The sequence below is a fragment of the Brachyistius frenatus genome, unplaced genomic scaffold (assembly GCF_029030835.1).
Source record: "Brachyistius frenatus isolate BFR_SWC_R1_liver_20210118 unplaced genomic scaffold, ASM2903083v1 Contig_16, whole genome shotgun sequence".
In the NCBI taxonomy this organism is placed as follows: domain Eukaryota; kingdom Metazoa; phylum Chordata; class Actinopteri; family Embiotocidae; genus Brachyistius; species Brachyistius frenatus.
The window spans coordinates 5,005,627-5,022,176 of NW_027210615.1; the positions used below are offsets into that span (position 1 = coordinate 5,005,627).

The window sequence follows — 16,550 nt, forward strand, 5'->3', positions numbered from 1 at the left end:
TCAATACCATTCTGCTTTGTGTACGCCAAGGGTTGTCATCGCCAGGCAACCAGCAAGGACCGCACCAAGTAAATATGAGCATTATAAAAGAATCAGGGTGCAAAGCTATAAAAATAAAATAAAAAAATAAAAACACCAAAAAAAAAAACATTTAAAACCTGCTATTTGAAAGATCAAAACTTGAACTATCAGACACATATTTTTCTTGAGTTATTCATGTGTGGCCATCTTCATCCACACAAAGACTTTTAATGAATAGGGAACGGATTCAGAATCTGTGCCATTAAAAACAGTACGCTGGGGTTTCACAGATAGTTATGCACCACACTATTTATTGGCTGGGTACATTCAATCTCTGGTTGAAACACAAGGTGACAACAAAACTTTTGGAAGTCACAGTGAGGCACAGGCGAGGAGATCAGTACACGCTCGTTCTTTTTATTGTAGATTTGTTTTGCATGGATTAAACAAACAAGATAAAGCACGCTAATAGGTGAGCATTAAAGGTGCTGGTCGGCATATTTTATTACCTCTGGACAGAGCCAGGCCAGCTGATTTCCCCCTGTTCTAGTCTTTGTGCTAAGCTAAGCTAACAGGGTGTTGGCAATAGCTTTACAAATACAGACAGATGTCAGAGTCGTCTGAATGTTTCAGGTCTATTTGTGTCGTTTGCGTCTATGTGCACAAATCGATGCTCACTAAATGTCCTATTTCGATTGAGGAGCCGTATGTCTGTACTTTCTCTCCTCCTCAACTTCATCTTGCTTTTAATTGGTGAAAGAAGCGCCCCCTCTTTCCTCCGCTCCGTCCCTCCACACCAGCAGTATTACAGTTACGCTGGCTGCTTGCAGCTGGCTCCATTCAAACCAACTGCTCCCCTTCATTACAGCCTATTATCCAGATGTAGGCAGCTGCACAGTCCTCACCGCCTTTAACACGAGCGCTGGCCTCACACTCGCACACACATCGATGCGCTATACATACTCGCACACACATTCTAATGTACACACACACACACACACACACACACACACACACACACACACACACACACACACACACACACACACACACACACACACACACACACACACACACACACACACACACACACACAATTAGGAGAATCAAAGACAAAAGCAGCTCCTCCTTCCCAATTCAAGTCAAGCAAAGTAACACACACACACACACACACACACACACACACACACACACACACACACACACACACACACACACACACACACACACACACACACACACACACACACACACACACACACACTCCTGCACACATTCTCAGTGGCAATTAACATACAATTATAGACATCCCACTGGTCCTCACACATGCCCTGCCAACCCAGCCATTGTAGTCAGCATCAGTCTGGTTGTAATCGCTAACCTGTGAATGGAAGTTAGCATCAGAGCACTCTGTCTGCCGAAGAGTTGGAGTGTATTTTGAGCATGTGCGGTTAAGGAGCATAATAAATGCACCCACTGTGCATTGCTGCATGCTTTAGGTTCGAAAGGAGTGATTATGGCGTGATGATGCAAAGTAGTCGTCTTCCTTCTCTGTGTCCAGATCCTGTCAGCGTTACAGAAGGATGATCAGTCGCGCCGACAGCGACTACGCGGCAAGCTGGAGCAGGTCATCGACACCATGGCCCTGGCTAGCTGAGGACCAGCCAATCACACGCCCCAGCTGGCGGAGAAGTGGCTAACCAACCACTTTGACGCCCTGTGACATTTTGACCCTCGACGTTTGAAGTCTGTCGTTATCACCCTTCACAAAACAACAACCTACAGCAGCGGGAAAGACTGCGAGGACACAAGCACCCAGCAGCAGCAGCACACTGGAGAGACAGCAGAGTTTGGAACTAAGACCCCCGTCAGCCGGGCTGGCTTTTCTTTTCTTCTTTTTCTTCTTCTTCTCTGAGCCACCAACCCTGCCATGAACAACCAAATGAACTGCGCCCCACGGCCTCAGCCGACAGGGACCTCAGCTCAGGAGAGCGTTTATTGTCATCAAGGCCCTCATCACATCTAGAGTCCGATGGGAGCAGCAGTTGGGTACTTTGGCCACAATCAGGACCAGTACATGCACAGTGGTGACCAAAAACTCATCTAACTGGAGCTGGAACACTACAGGAAACATACAAGCTGCCGGCGGGTATCTTTCCACAGCCAAGGCTACGGTTCAGACTGTGAGCCAGTAAAAATCCAGGATATATTATTGCGACACTTGATCCCTGTAAGGAAGTTCTCGTTTCTGTTGCAGTCCTTCACAGGGAGGTCAGAGGTCAGGGACAGCTGCAGAGCAGCGGCCACAGAGCAGGTAGAGAATCAGTGCGTTGCTCACAGACGCTTCGGCAGTTTGGATGCTCGGCAACAAGCTGCCGCCACTGCAGGGCAACCAAGAGGAAGGACTTTGCAGGGAAACTCTTTCTCCAGCACTGACTCTCCAACTCTCTACCAACAAGAACTCCACTGTTGTCGAACAAAGGACAGTTTCATAACTCTGTATTTGATTTGTTATTGCATTTGACTCTCTTTTTTTGTTTTGTCCGACTGCCTACTCGCCCCAGTGCTGTGCCACTTGTGTTACTGCTGAATTTGCACAACAAAGCTAAATCAAAAGAGAGAAGAGGATATATGAATATATATATATAGATATATAAATACAAACCTTTTGTTTTTAAAACAAATGAAAAGCTGAAAAAAAAAATGTTTTCCATTTCGATGTACAAAAAGATAAGTTTGAGAAGAGGATTTGATATTTCCAGGATGAAAACTTATGAAAACACAAGGAAAAAGTCGTCCTGTGCCATGTTTTACTTTGAATGTTGTTTAGTGCAAACAGACTTCTTTTCGTTCGATGAAAATGTGCTATGATGAAAATGTTGTCATGCTTAGTGACTGAAAGTGAGAGTTTAAAAATAGGTAAATGGCAAAAATATATATATTATAGACACGTTCTATACTTCATGAGGTCTTGGGGCCATTGTGTGCCACATCTGTGGCTCTGTAGACAGTAAAAGGACAAATGATGTCTGGAAGCCGCCTGTGAGCCAACTGACCTACAGCGCTTTTGTGTTTGTTTTAGAGGAAACCAAATACATCGAGGCATGGTCAGCTGGTTTAGATGGGACAAAAGGCATTTCTGTGGAAGCCGACCTCGACTGTAGAGGCGCCAGGCAGTCATTTTAGCAGATCCATCTAATGGGCGTCGCAGCTTCTTGTTTTCTAGACCTCCCCTCTCGTCTGAAACATTTACCGAAATGCACCATCCAAAATGAAGGCTAGTTTTGCTGTCCAGAAGAAAGTGATACAGTATTGTCAAATTTTTGTTTTCTAGTTTGCCATGAAGGTGGTGAAGCTAAAGGGTCCCTTTTTGAAATGTGAATGAGGTTTATGAAAAGATAATGAAATGTAGCTTCATGTGAGTGTTTTTGTACCAGTTTAAGGCCTTTCTCTTTTTTTTTTGTTTTCTTTTTGTTCTGTGGTTTATAGGGGTAAAAATGAAAAAAAAAAAGTTCAAATGTTTTCCTTCCTTCAATCGTGTGCTGCTCCACATTAACTTGCTGCGCTTAAAGAAAAAAAATCACACATTTAGCAGCAAGACTTTCTCCGAGGAGTTCACACGGCTAATTATGAAGGCTGGAAAATACAAAGGATTGAACTCCAGTGAACAAATCATGGTGATGTATATATGGTCATCCATTCTGTAAAAGCTTGTCATGCAGTACAAAGCACCAGACAAATCAACAACCACAGCACCTGGATGAACTCTTTGTATGCCTATGGTTGAAAAAAAAAAAAAAAATCATCATGAGAAATAAGAGTTAAAGGCTTCAAATGCAATATGGAAACTGTTACCAATGCTTCAAAGTCATTTCCTTTTTCTTCCTCTTCAGGAGTGCTTCCCTCCAAACCTTTTTTCTCCTGTGGTTGAGGGGAAAGGGCCCGTTAACCAGCTGATAGTAAAGTGCTCAGTCCAGTTCAGACGGCTTTGAAGTGCTTTGCAGTTACATCAGGAACCTTGCAGGCCAGGGCTGGTAGGTTTTATTTCAAATTGGAAGTTAACGTAACACTGTGAGTCTTTCCGGGGGTCCGAGACCCAGAACTATAGCAGTTATTTGGCTTATTCTATTTTGCGGGTAGATCAACTGGAAAAGCATACCAAAAGAATGTATCATTTTAATTATTAGTATGCTAGTTTTACAGCATGAAGTTTAAGTGCGACTGTCATGTTCGGTGAAATTAGCGAGTTTCATCCTCTTAAATTTGTGGTGAATTTAGCCCCTTTTGGAGTGTTTCTTTGAGGTGCAATCCCTGTAGTCTGAGCCACATGGTTTAACAAACTGGCAAATAATGACGTAATTTCGATAAGAATAAAACTAAAATAACCTTAATTATTGTTTTATATTAAAGCAACTGTGGGGCGCTGCTACATACGAGCCACATGTTACCTGTTAGGTACTACTAACATGCTGGCATGCTAAAGATGACTCCCAATGCTATATTAATTGAATGACGGTTTCCAGTTGTATCCACTTAGAAATGAGCTGTAAAGCAATCTCTTTGTTTCTGTTTGGGAGATGTTTTTGTTTTGTTTTGTTTTCACATACAATTACCAGATCTGTACCAACCTTCATGCCACTAAGCCAAACACATATTGCTGCTGTCAAGTAAAAACTATTGAGTCCAACAAACATACTTTGTCCTTGATGAATTTATGATAATTTCTGAAAACCCTTTAAGAACCCAGTGTACATTCAAAACTCTAATATACTCATGAGCCTGTCATTCGCACTGTGTTTTTATCTGACAGCACAAATGTGTGTGTGTGAACAGAAACGTCCTGTATGCGCTTCAATACTTGAACCACTGATCTACACAGGGTAAAACAACATTCAGGGCGGCTGACCAAAGCTTTGTTCATCTGCATCAGGAGAACATCTCTGTGAAAAGAGATTATCTTTGATCCATCTGCTTTTCAGTTCTTCCACAAAACAATTTTAGCATTTTTCATTTGAAGTCATTTAAATACTCGCTAACTGAAGGTACTTAGTGTTTGACTTCATTTTTGATGATTGGTAAAGTTGAGGCAATGAAACAGTCGGAGGTTGTGGACCACTGCATTGATGTGTGACTTCTATTCACTTGCTTAGTTGTTCTTTTGGTGAAGACTTGTAAAGATGATTTTAGTGATATTTAAAAAAAAAAAAAAAAAATTCAATAATGATGCTTAGTTCGTGCCCTTATATGATCACTTTTGTAGGGAGTAAAATAGAGAAAAAAAAAATCCGCACATCGATGCGATCAGGCACAAGTGGTCTGTAGTGCTTTTGTTTCTCAGTTTTGATACTCATTTTCTGCTTCACCACTTGTTGGAGTAAAATATGAAAAGACTCAGGCAAGGCAGAGGAAGTCCTTTGAAGGCCACGGCACCGCTTCATTTTCCATTCTGTCACATCTGTGGCGCTCATTTCATTTTATCACATAAAAACCGACGGTTATAAAGGAGGGTGGAGTGAGAATAGGAAAGTTAAGGGAGAGATTCTCTGGCCGTTTGACCGACGCACAAATGTTCACTGTGCCTTGTCAGCCTCTTACTATGTAGAAAATGGATGTAAATATATTGAACTTTATTTCATAAAATCATACATTTTCAAAAAGTTGATGAAAAGATTGACACCAGTCTGTTTGTTAAGTCTGGAGCTCAGACACGTGTTTAGCTGAGCTTAAATAAGCAAAGAGCTAATTTGGCTCTGTCAATTCCGAACAATACAGACACTTAAAAAGGTGTCTGAGGAACAAATTGCATCTCATTTTAAGAGAAGTGTAAATTCAACAAAGGGAGGGTAAAATGCTGGAGCTACTGTACGCAGCACACAATGAATGTAACAAAGACGCTTCAACACATAACTCCCTCCAGAACCATACATTCCATAACTTACAGCTTTTAGGTTGTTGGTATGTTATGTTTTTCACTTTGCTTGAAGGTACTTATGTTTGTCTTTATACTAGCATTAAGACTGAATTCTAAGCACAGCTAAGCTAATTACATCCTGACAACAGCTTAACATACAGACATAATATTAATATTGAAATTCTTTTGAGCCAATTCTCAAAATAGGAAAACAAAGTGCATTTCTTCCCAAGATTTAGGGAAATGATTAATACCACTCTCATTACTGTCTTCTATGTCTTGAGCTGGGTATCAAACTTGGATACTTGTATGACACCAACCAGGACTACTTAGCATCATAAAATGCCCTGTCGTTTGGCACCAAATTTTCATGCCTACGCTACATCTACGCGAACACATTTTTGTTTTGAAAATATATAACTTTTGCTCCATTTACACAGGAGGAAATCTCATTGGTGTTAGTGAGCAACAGCAGTGCATAGACTTTGCTCGAGCAGCCCACCCCGAAAAATAAAATCCCTCAGTTTCAACTCATTTAGCTTAAAATTTAGATTAGAGGATCTTATTTTACTCTTCTTAAATTAATCTTTGGCCATAAACCTGTCAGAGTTGTGCTGCACTAAAACAAGGTTTCTCTGTGTGCAGCGGGTAAGCTGGCGTCTACTGATCACATACGTGAGGTGACAATTGGTGAATTGTCCCCTTGAGCGAACGCTTTCATCAGAGGTGTTCCGGGAACATCCGTGAATTGTAACTTGGACATCTTTTGATTTGTAGCTGTCCTCTGCCATAAAATGCATGGAAAGGAGACATTTGTACTGCAATGTGTAAAAGGATTTGTCTTTTTCTTAAAATGGATCCTAGAAAATTGGTATAGAAAAAAAAGTAACGGTATCAAAGTTAAGGTACCAGTATTGGAATTTTTAGAACAAAACCCAACCCTAGTTACAGCTGGAGCTAAGAGATGGTTAGCTCAGTTTAGCATAAAGTCTGACAGGTAAAGGAGTCAAATGGCAGCCTAGTGGTGTCTGTATTAGTACAGCTGGAAAATGTATGTTTTAACTCGAATGATCTGTTATAGCTCCTGGTTTCCCCTTCCTTGGATTATTTCTGGTAACCTGAGATAATAAGGTTATGGATTTAACTCCATCTCAAGTGTACAGACTTTAGAGTGGTATCAATTCTCTCATCTAAAGCTTAGTAAGAAAGGTCATTCATAGAAATATGAAACTAAAATGTGTCCACGGACCGACGCCATGCTTTGAACATTGTGAAAGCCATCTTTAAAATCTATTCTGATAACTTTGCGAAATGTACCTGTGTATGAGTAACGGGCTGCACCCTCCAACATGACACCAGCTCAGCCCATCACAAAGACACACCTCTGCACAACATTAAAACGTACCTTCATCTACCATTTTTGACCCCCCAAACAGCGACGCTGACAGGTTTTCCATCCCCGCAGTTCCAGCTCTTCAGCTTCCTCACCTGCTGAGTTCACTTTGATTAAAGTACATTTCAGAGACGGAGCAGAGGACGTAAAATAACTTCACACAGATTAAAGAGGAGAGAGGTAGAATGGGGAAAAAAAAAAAATACCTTAAAGAATTTTAATACTATATGAATTCTGATACCTTTTTAAGAGTTTCAGACTTGAAGCTGCTGTGACAGGTTTTGGCTGTTTCACGCCCGTGTAAATATCCTGCTCTTTCCTATTTTGCAGATTTATTACGTGTAAATAGACACGCATCAAGGAGAGATTAAACATGTTTTTTGCTAAATCTGGCTCGTCTGATGTTTTTATTCCCTGTACACCCTCAAAGTTGTGGATTTGAAAGTTGTAACAAGTTTTAGGTTTATCTCAAGTGCACGTCACCACACAAGAACTCGAAAGATCAAAAGCAGCATATATAAGACTTAAATACACGTTTACTGTACTCTGCATATTCTGGTACAGCAGACACTACTTCTTCTGTTGATTTCCTCTCTGTTTTACCGCGGTGATGTTGAAGATGACATTGAAAATGATAAGAAAGAAAATGATGATGACAAGCCTTTACTTGCCAGACTTTACTGTCAGAATCCCTTACTGATGTGAGCCAGGAAGATGCAAAGCTGAGTTTGAAGAGCACAGTCATCCATCCACCCGTATCCATTCAAGTGAAAATATGGAAATTATCCCAGTGACTGTCAGACCAGTGAATCCTTAAATGACACTGTCAGACATGAGTGCTGTGTTGCAGTAATGATGTGATTGAAAATGTGCCTTAGAATCTTCTTGTGCCACCGAATTTGCTTATTGTGTACTGTAAATCTTTCAAAACAGCTTGAGCATGGAAATAAATAAAAAATACAACATGTCTAACACTGAGGACCATTAAGTGGTGGGAAAAAAAGGAACACTAATATTTATTGTACTTGACTGCTTTTGTCACATTTTTTGTCTTTTCCCCTCTTGCGTTCTTTTCACCAAACTCCCTGCATGGCTCTTTGGATGGATTCCTATCTAATCCAGCACTTCAATCTGCGGGACTTTCTCACGGACTCAAACCGCAGCCTCCTGAGTGAAAGTCCTCGGTTTGACCATCCAATTATGCAGAACCGTATTACAGCAACACATGTAATACACCTAACAATTCAATTCAATTCAATTCAATTCAATTCAATTCAATTCAATTCAATTCAATTCAATTCAACTTTGTTTATATAGCGCCAAATCACAACACAGGTTATTTCATGGCACTTAACACATTAAAGTCCTTACAGCAGAACTTTACAGCGTTAAACAGAGAAACCCAACAATTCAACAATTCCCACATAAACTAGGAGGGAAAAACTCCTCTTTAAGGGAGAAAAACCTCCAACAGAGGGAAGAAAAACTCCCTCTTAACAGGAAGAAACCTCCGACAGAACCAGACTCAGAGATGAGCGGCCATCTGCCTCGATGGGGTGAGGGGGGAGCAGAGAGAGAAAAGGACAGCAGAGATTCCAAAGCATGAGCTGTTGGTGGGACCGACAATCACAGAGCAGAGACGTGCAGCTCCATGACGGGACATCTGCAAAAGAAAGAACAGAAAGAGCGAGGGAACTGAATGGAGAGACAACAGACAATATGCAAAAACTATGGGAGAGAAAAATCATGAAGTTAATGAGATGTAATGGTGAGATATGAGTTATAGAGAGTTACAGAGTGAGAGGAAAGAAGCTCAGTGCATAACGAGGTCCCCCAGCAGCCCTGGCCTATAACAGCATAACAAACGCATGCTTCCCCTTTTGGGATATAAGCCTAGCATCGTCTAGACATGATAAAAACACATACATAAATAGAGGCAGGTCACTTATTGGGGTAAATAAAGGACTTTGACCCAGGACAGGGGCTTGAGTCTGAGGGTTTTCTTTGAGAGTTTTTTTTTTCCGTAAGCATATATTTTTCTTAGCAAGTGTTTTTTCCCTAACCCTAGCCAGGGCTTTCCACGGTTTTGTTTTCCTAAAGCATGTGACACTGATATGTCTCATGAGGCAAAGACACCACATTGATACCAATCCCTCGAGTAGACAGGGAGGTGTATTACACGCTCCGGCATGATACTGGGTTGAACCATGACCGACCTGCCTCCTCACTCGGACTGTAACGCTTTTTACCCACAGATGTGGATTAGGATGTGGAGTCATGGTTTTTGTAGAATGGCCTGTATTTTGTTACTCTTGAACTTTACTACAATCTACTGGATTTTAAGACATATGGCGTTTCGTACCCCAAATGCCCAATCTTTTGGTAAGAAAAGTGACAAAATAATCGTGGCTCTGCCCCATAAGTAGAATCCACCCTAAAATGTTACATAGTTTCGTTAACCAATGTGACACCCTTCCACCAAATTTCACAATAATTGGGACAATAGTTTTTTCTGTAATCCTTTGGACAAACAACTTTTTGGCGGAGGTAAAAATCAAGTGTCTATTATATCAGGACAAGTGAATGAGGGTGTGAATTTAGAATTATTTATGTCTATTTCTTTCCTTTCATCCTTCCTTCCCAGACCAAATTATGAAAAAAAAAAAGTATTGTTCTCTGCTCACGTCTCTCAGACTGTCCATTACCAGTTGTAAAATGTAACATTTAAAATGCACCGAGCCCTCCTTTCAGGAACATGAGGATTTGACAGGCAATCCATCAATCAAATTAAAAACTCCATTATGAAAACATAAAGAGGAGCGATTCAGACCTCCGGAGAGAATCTGACCTGAATATCACAGACGCCTTGTCTTTGTTTGAAATGGGATTGACCTCTCTTTATTATCCTAAGGGCTTTTTAAAAGTTCTTCCCTCCACCTGTGGGGCCATTTCACACCCTGGCTTTTATTTTTTTTCCTCTGCACACTGAGGTTTGAAGTTGAGGTTGGATGGACGGCAGAGAGTAGCATTTGTAATTCGTTCCCTTTTCTACCCCGCATCTTTTCTTCTACCACTCTCTTTTTTTTCCCCTCCATCTGTGGTCCTTCAGAGAGGCAGACTGAATGAATTTCCGCAAGAGTTTGTTTCCCACTCCTCCGCTCCCCATCCTCTCCTTTAATATACCTCTTGCATGTTATTTGGATTCCCTAGTGAAGCACTTGTCACAGTATGCAGAAGTCAAAGCAGTGCTTGGATAAAACTACGGGTGGCACACGCTCACACAGGCAGCAGACACCACCTCCTGTTACCTGCAACCTCTTCTGTCTGGTTATGTGTTCACATATCTCAGGGCATCAGATTACCATGTTTGAATTGTGCATGTTTTAAAAATAAATCCACCTGGCTTGACGGTTATCAGAATGTTGAAAAGGCAACTATCATCCATCACACATGTCCTAAATATACTATATGGGCTAGTTTGGGGCAACTCGATCTACTGGTCGGTTCAGGACGCTGTTTGACAGTACCCGCGCCAGGCATACTGGATCGTCATCGTCATGGTAACAATAATAAACCCGTTTTTAACTTTGTGACCAAGCGGCAACCAGCAGTGACGTCACCCATTGGTTTGTGAACGGCCGTTGTGAAGCCTCCACTTCGGAATCTGGCCGTCACCATCTTGCTAGTCCCGAGTGGTTTGGAGCCGGTAGTGACCACACGAGCTCAGGGGGAGCGAGCGGGGGATCTGACTCCATCTGATTGGAAACCCGACGATACTACGTCTCGCCCTCTGATAGCCGTAACCTGACTTTCGCATCGGCCTCATTTTTCAGAGCCGAAAGCTACGTCCACTTTTACATACAGTTTAAGATTGTGATATGGTCGCAGTTTGGTAAGGCTTAGGCAACCTGGGTGGAGGTCCATTGCTTGATCCAGCAAACCACCCCCAACCTACCTCCTGATTCAGACTCACTCATTTTACTCCGTAACCTGACTTCTGCTTTTGCTTCCATCGTAACCCGTATATTCCACTGAATGTGCGCCGCGACTTTGTTCTGTCCTCTGCGCGGCTTCCCATTCCACCGGCGGCGTTCTGTCTGCCCGTTTTATCTTCCCTCCTCACGTGGTCAATGTTTCCTTGATTTCTGTGCTTCAGTCGCAGGAAAACGTTGTCAAACGGTTTCTTTTTCATCCATTTCGTGGTTATTGTTGTCATTTCCTACTTTGCGCTGCAGCCTACAAACAAAGTTAATACAACCTGCTGTTTTAGTCATTATAAACATATGACCTATTTATTGCGTAACTATTTCACATAACGTGTCTGTAGCAGGAAGAGAACGCATTTCTTGTCGAAATTGAGACTGCAGGTGTACACGGTGATGTAGTAACGTTTTTTTACAACCAGGAGTTTGCACGTGGGTGTTTTATTTTGAAAATTGTCAAGACAATCCTACTGCCCGGCGGATCTGCTCTTATCTAGATTGCCGCGGTCTCCAAGCGACTTCCGTCAGAAATAGACTCAGATAGACTCAACCTTCCAGCCTACTAGGAGGTTTGCCAAAGTGACACCCATCGTGACGTCAGCCATTGGTTTGTGAGCTGGAATTTCAAAACCTTGAGGCCAGCGTTTTGTCAGTCCTTATCTTGTATTTTTTGGAGCAAAAGTGATTTGAACAAGCTGGTGAGGAGTGAAAAGGGGATCGAGAACACGAGGACACCACGCCCACCGGAAGCCTCATTGCACCTCAGGCATCAATCAAACTAGGCACTCCCCCAAATATACTTCTCTTTGAGGTCGAAAAAAATTCCCCTCGGGGATTAATAAAGTAACTACCTAACCTAGCCTAATATGTAATTATTCAATTGTCCATTTCTTTCCAGAAGGACCACCAGAACACTGACCAGAAGGAGTGAATGGCAGTTTATTTTGGAGGCAGTGGTACTGCACTCCAGGGCACTTCCGCATTGGCTTTACTTTTCAGACCTGATAAAAGTCAGTTTAGGCAAAAAATATCCTTCTCTCTCTCTTTTTTGTGCCTAGAGGCTATTCTGGCAATTCAATCACGTCGGATACTCACAACGCAAACACTTAGCCATTCTCTAAAAAGCCCTGACACAGAATAAATGACAAAGTCACATTGTCTTGGGCCCCACACCAATGACTCTTAGCTGGAGATTAAATTGTGATAAGACTCCTCTGTTTCTGCAGAGAGGAGGAGAGAGTAACAGCAGGGCAGAGGGGAGAAAAGATAAGACAAAAAGCAACAAGAGGAAAGAAGGACAGAGAGGGGAGAAGAGTACAATTGGAAAGCAAGAGAGAGAGTTGACTTTGGTTGTCTCGGAGGAAGCCGGGCGGATAATACTGCGTGCTGAGATCTCACTCATTCTGTCTTTATGAAGCCTCAATAAGTGACGACCAACAGGGGAAATAAGATGACAGAGCAGAATCAGGGCAGCAGACAGAGGCACGTCTGGCCTGGCTGCTTCCTCTCTGTCAAAGCTGACTTAAATGCAGTGCTTAATTGTGATAGTGTGGGCGCGTGTCTGGATGTGCTTTAGAACAAACATAAAGTAAGTGAGCGTGCATAATTTATAGTAATCACTCATCTCTATGGTATGATAGTTATACAACCCAGATATCGACTGTCTTTGACTTTCTAGTCTGACGTCCAGCCGGTCTGTCAGTTGAATGGACGATTTTCAATGTGTTTCGTAACGAAAGGAAGTAAGGCTGCGAGCTGGAAGCCAAACTTCAAGAGAATATTCAAAGAATAAGATCTCAGTTAAGAAGACACAGACTGACAAGTGATCCTTGGATATTGCAGTGCAGAAACACCACAGGAGCTCAGACCAAGTAGCACATATGGAAGTGCATTTCCATGCTTTAACCTTTGTGAATTCAATGGGGAAAAAAACATGAATTTCTTTCAAGAAACATTAGTTTTTACACAGTAACTTAGCAACTCCGATTTCATTTACTGTGAACCTATTGTAATGTTTTAAACAGTTGCTCCATCAACAATATATTATGGTCTAAAAAGGGGTGTATCTGGTACATTATTAGTGCTTAACTGACCAGTCTACAGAAGTAAGTTGTCGTGGTGCCGATGTTTTTATGCAACATTTCACTTTCTTACTTTACCCCCAACATTTTTTTATTTTTATTTTAACAGCCAACAAAATTAGACCTCTGACTTGGAAAGCAGAGCAGAAGATATATGGGATGATTACAAATTGTCAAAAGGACTAACCACATAACGTATATAAGAGTGGAAATTACAGTTCCTAACAGTTAAGGTCAAGCAACTAAAACACCTGGATCAGCTGAGGGAAAAATCATGCTTGCACTAACATTAATTACAGGCCCGTTAGTGGTTCATGAACTCCACACCACCTTCTCATTCTTTCGCTCCGCCTTGTTTGCTAAAGGCTCATTGGAAATGGTTTTGCCATGAACAGAGCTGTCGTGCTGGTTTTGAGAAAATCTTTGAGTTGAATTTCAGCATCAGGATTCTTTTAGCCATGCTCACAGATAGCAAACGTTAATTCCAAGTTGACTTATGGTCAGAAACATTTGCCATGTGGTTGAGGTAAAAAAAATACATTTACTTTGAATTCACATTTTTACTGCAGTCCAAATGTGTCGTGGAATTAACAACTGACATGCAGCCGCCTCTTTGCTCTTTGCCAGATGGAAATATTTCAGCAACCGTTGGACAGATTGCCATGAAATAGTACAGACATCTGTGGTGCCCAGAGGAAACATTCTAATGGCTTTGGTGATCTCCTGACTTTTCATGTAGTACCACCGTGACTTTGATATAAGTGGTTTGGAGTGAAATGTCTAACCAACAATTGGATTGCCATGAAATTTTGGTACAGACGTTCATCTCAGGAGGAACTGAGATTACTTAGAATTTTAACTTGTCCAATACTTTCGTTTATGGCCAAAAAAAAACTGCATGACATTCCAATCAGCCTCAGCTATACTTTGTGTTATGCACTGATTAGCATTGTGAGGTTCCAAGCTGCAACCAACCGTGACGTCACCCGTTGGTTCGTGAGCTGCTGTTTTGAAGCCTTGCGTCGGTGTCACATGTGGCTTCACCTTGACAGGAAAAGTAAGGTCCCTTAAGTTTAGGTTAAACAACGACAGCATAAGACTGCTTCAAAATGAAACAATACATTTATTAATCAGACCAGCTGGATAGAGAGGAGATTAATACTAATTGAAATTTGTATTAATCATTTTATGTAATAGTTGGTTAATTTGGGTGAACTGACCCTTCAAATGGCCCAGCAAGAGATTCTGCTGTGTATTTGGGGAGAAAAAAAGTTCACCTCTATTTTCTAATGCACAATGACAGGCGATCCCAATTAAATCAATAATCTTAATCAGCTCAGTTTGGCTATCTGTGTAGCTGATAAAATAATGTTATTAGAGTATTCATCATTTTCTAAAAATATTAAAACTCTGTCCATGTCCATGAACATTTATCTAACTGGAACAACTAATGGTAATTAATGATTTTCTCAATAAATTGAACCTGTAATAGACTACATCTTCATTTCGTTGAAGTTATTTTTTCATGGACATCAACATACTGTACACCAAAGGTGTGTGTGTGCAGCTAAAGGCACGCAGACTTTATTGCTTTCTGTGATGTTTATTGGCTATTATGGATTGGAAATGTGGAAACATGCTGATGTTCTGATTTAGTCTTGTCTGCAGAGAAAGCATGTTTAACAAACACAGTACATATATACTGTAACTATTTTTCCACAAAGGAGGGGCTTTGAGAATTCCTCTTATTTATTTGGCGTGGGATTATCTTGAGCAACAAGAGCGTGAAACAGACTGAAACAGGTGTTTCACACCGAGCAGTGTTCTGTTATTATGAGCGTAATGCTGAATGCTTTCATTAATGGAAGAAACAGTGCTTGCATTACAGGGCCTGCTTCAAGCTCCTTTCAGGGAAGTATTAAGATGTAACACTGGTCTTGTGTACCATTAGTGGTGTGTGTACCACAGTTTTCTGTTCTAGTGGACTGACAGGTGTTAACTTTAATGTGATACTCGGCTTAGACATTCATGCAAATGCAATTCTACCAAAAGACTCTCCTCCAGCTATACAAGTTACTATCTAAAAAGGAAAAAAAAAAAAAGCAATTTTCTGAGGCTGAACCCAGTTAAAATTGACTTTCATTGAATCAGGCTAGATCCATGAATTCCAGAATAGCACACATGAGGGAGTTCCTATAATACTTGAGGTTTGATTGTAAGTGCTTCTCTGGCAGGCGGCAAACGACAGACCACCACAGCCTATAAAAAGCGAGGGTGGCATTAGGAATTCAGCTTGTAGTTCCAGCCCAGGCTATTTTCACCAGCCTATACCCCCCGCCTGCTTCGCTCCTCACCGTCCCTGCAGGAGCTCTCTTCACCTTTCCTCTCGCTAGCCGCCGAGCCATCCTCGCGCTTTCATCTCTTTTTGTCTCAGCAGGATGGATGGATGCTTGGGAAAGCTGACAGAGGAGAACAAACCTGACTAGATAAACTAGTCATCCAAGCCCCCCCCCCCCCTCCCCCTACACACCCACCCCTATCTCGCCTCTTCTCTTCATACCCTTCTGTCACTCTTTCACTTCCCCTGTCATCCTTTTATCTCCTCCGACCTGTCATCTACCCCTTTCCTCTCGCCGTCTCTCCTCCTCCCTGCATGCTCCTGCTCTCTCTCATGGCTTGGCTACAGGCACTTCTGCAGTATTGGAAGCAGCATGGGGCTTGAGGAGTCATCTGGTACTAAGCAGAGCTAAGCCCGGCTTCTGAAAAGCATCTTAGCACTTTGGTCTGGAAAGGTTTACAAAGAATATCTGATGATAGAGCAGGAAAGCTGAGCACTTGGCCTCAGCCTCTGTGAGTCAGAGGGACTGGGATAACCGAGCTAAGATGTGATCGAAGATGATTTTAGGGTTAAGTTGGACTACGTATTAATTTGGCACAGTATCCAAATTATAACTGTGCACAGGTTCAAAGTACAAAGGAATTCAAGAGACAATGTCAGGTCAAGTATGCATTGGGTGTGATGCTTCGCTCATTTACTGTAGAGACATAATGGAACTTCATTAGAGACTGTATTTTCTGACAAAAAGGATCTTTATTGAGCAGAATCTCCTTTGAAAAACGTTGTTCAATCGTTATTCTTGTGAAAATCTGACATTCGGCAT

General features: G+C 41.7%; 1 protein-coding gene across 2 annotated transcripts in view; it reads left to right on the forward strand.

The window, feature by feature from the left end:
• Positions 1 to 7,717, forward strand: part of plxna1a (plexin A1a) — a 262,803-nt gene extending 255,086 nt beyond the window's left edge. For both annotated transcript variants that reach the window (XM_069694062.1, XM_069694063.1), the window contains exon 33: positions 1,583 to 7,717. In XM_069694062.1, the coding sequence (XP_069550163.1) occupies positions 1,583 to 1,678 (96 nt within the window). In that variant the 3' untranslated portion in view covers positions 1,679 to 7,717. The remainder of the gene's footprint in view (positions 1 to 1,582) is intronic.
• The last annotated feature ends 8,833 nt before the right edge of the window (positions 7,718 to 16,550 follow it).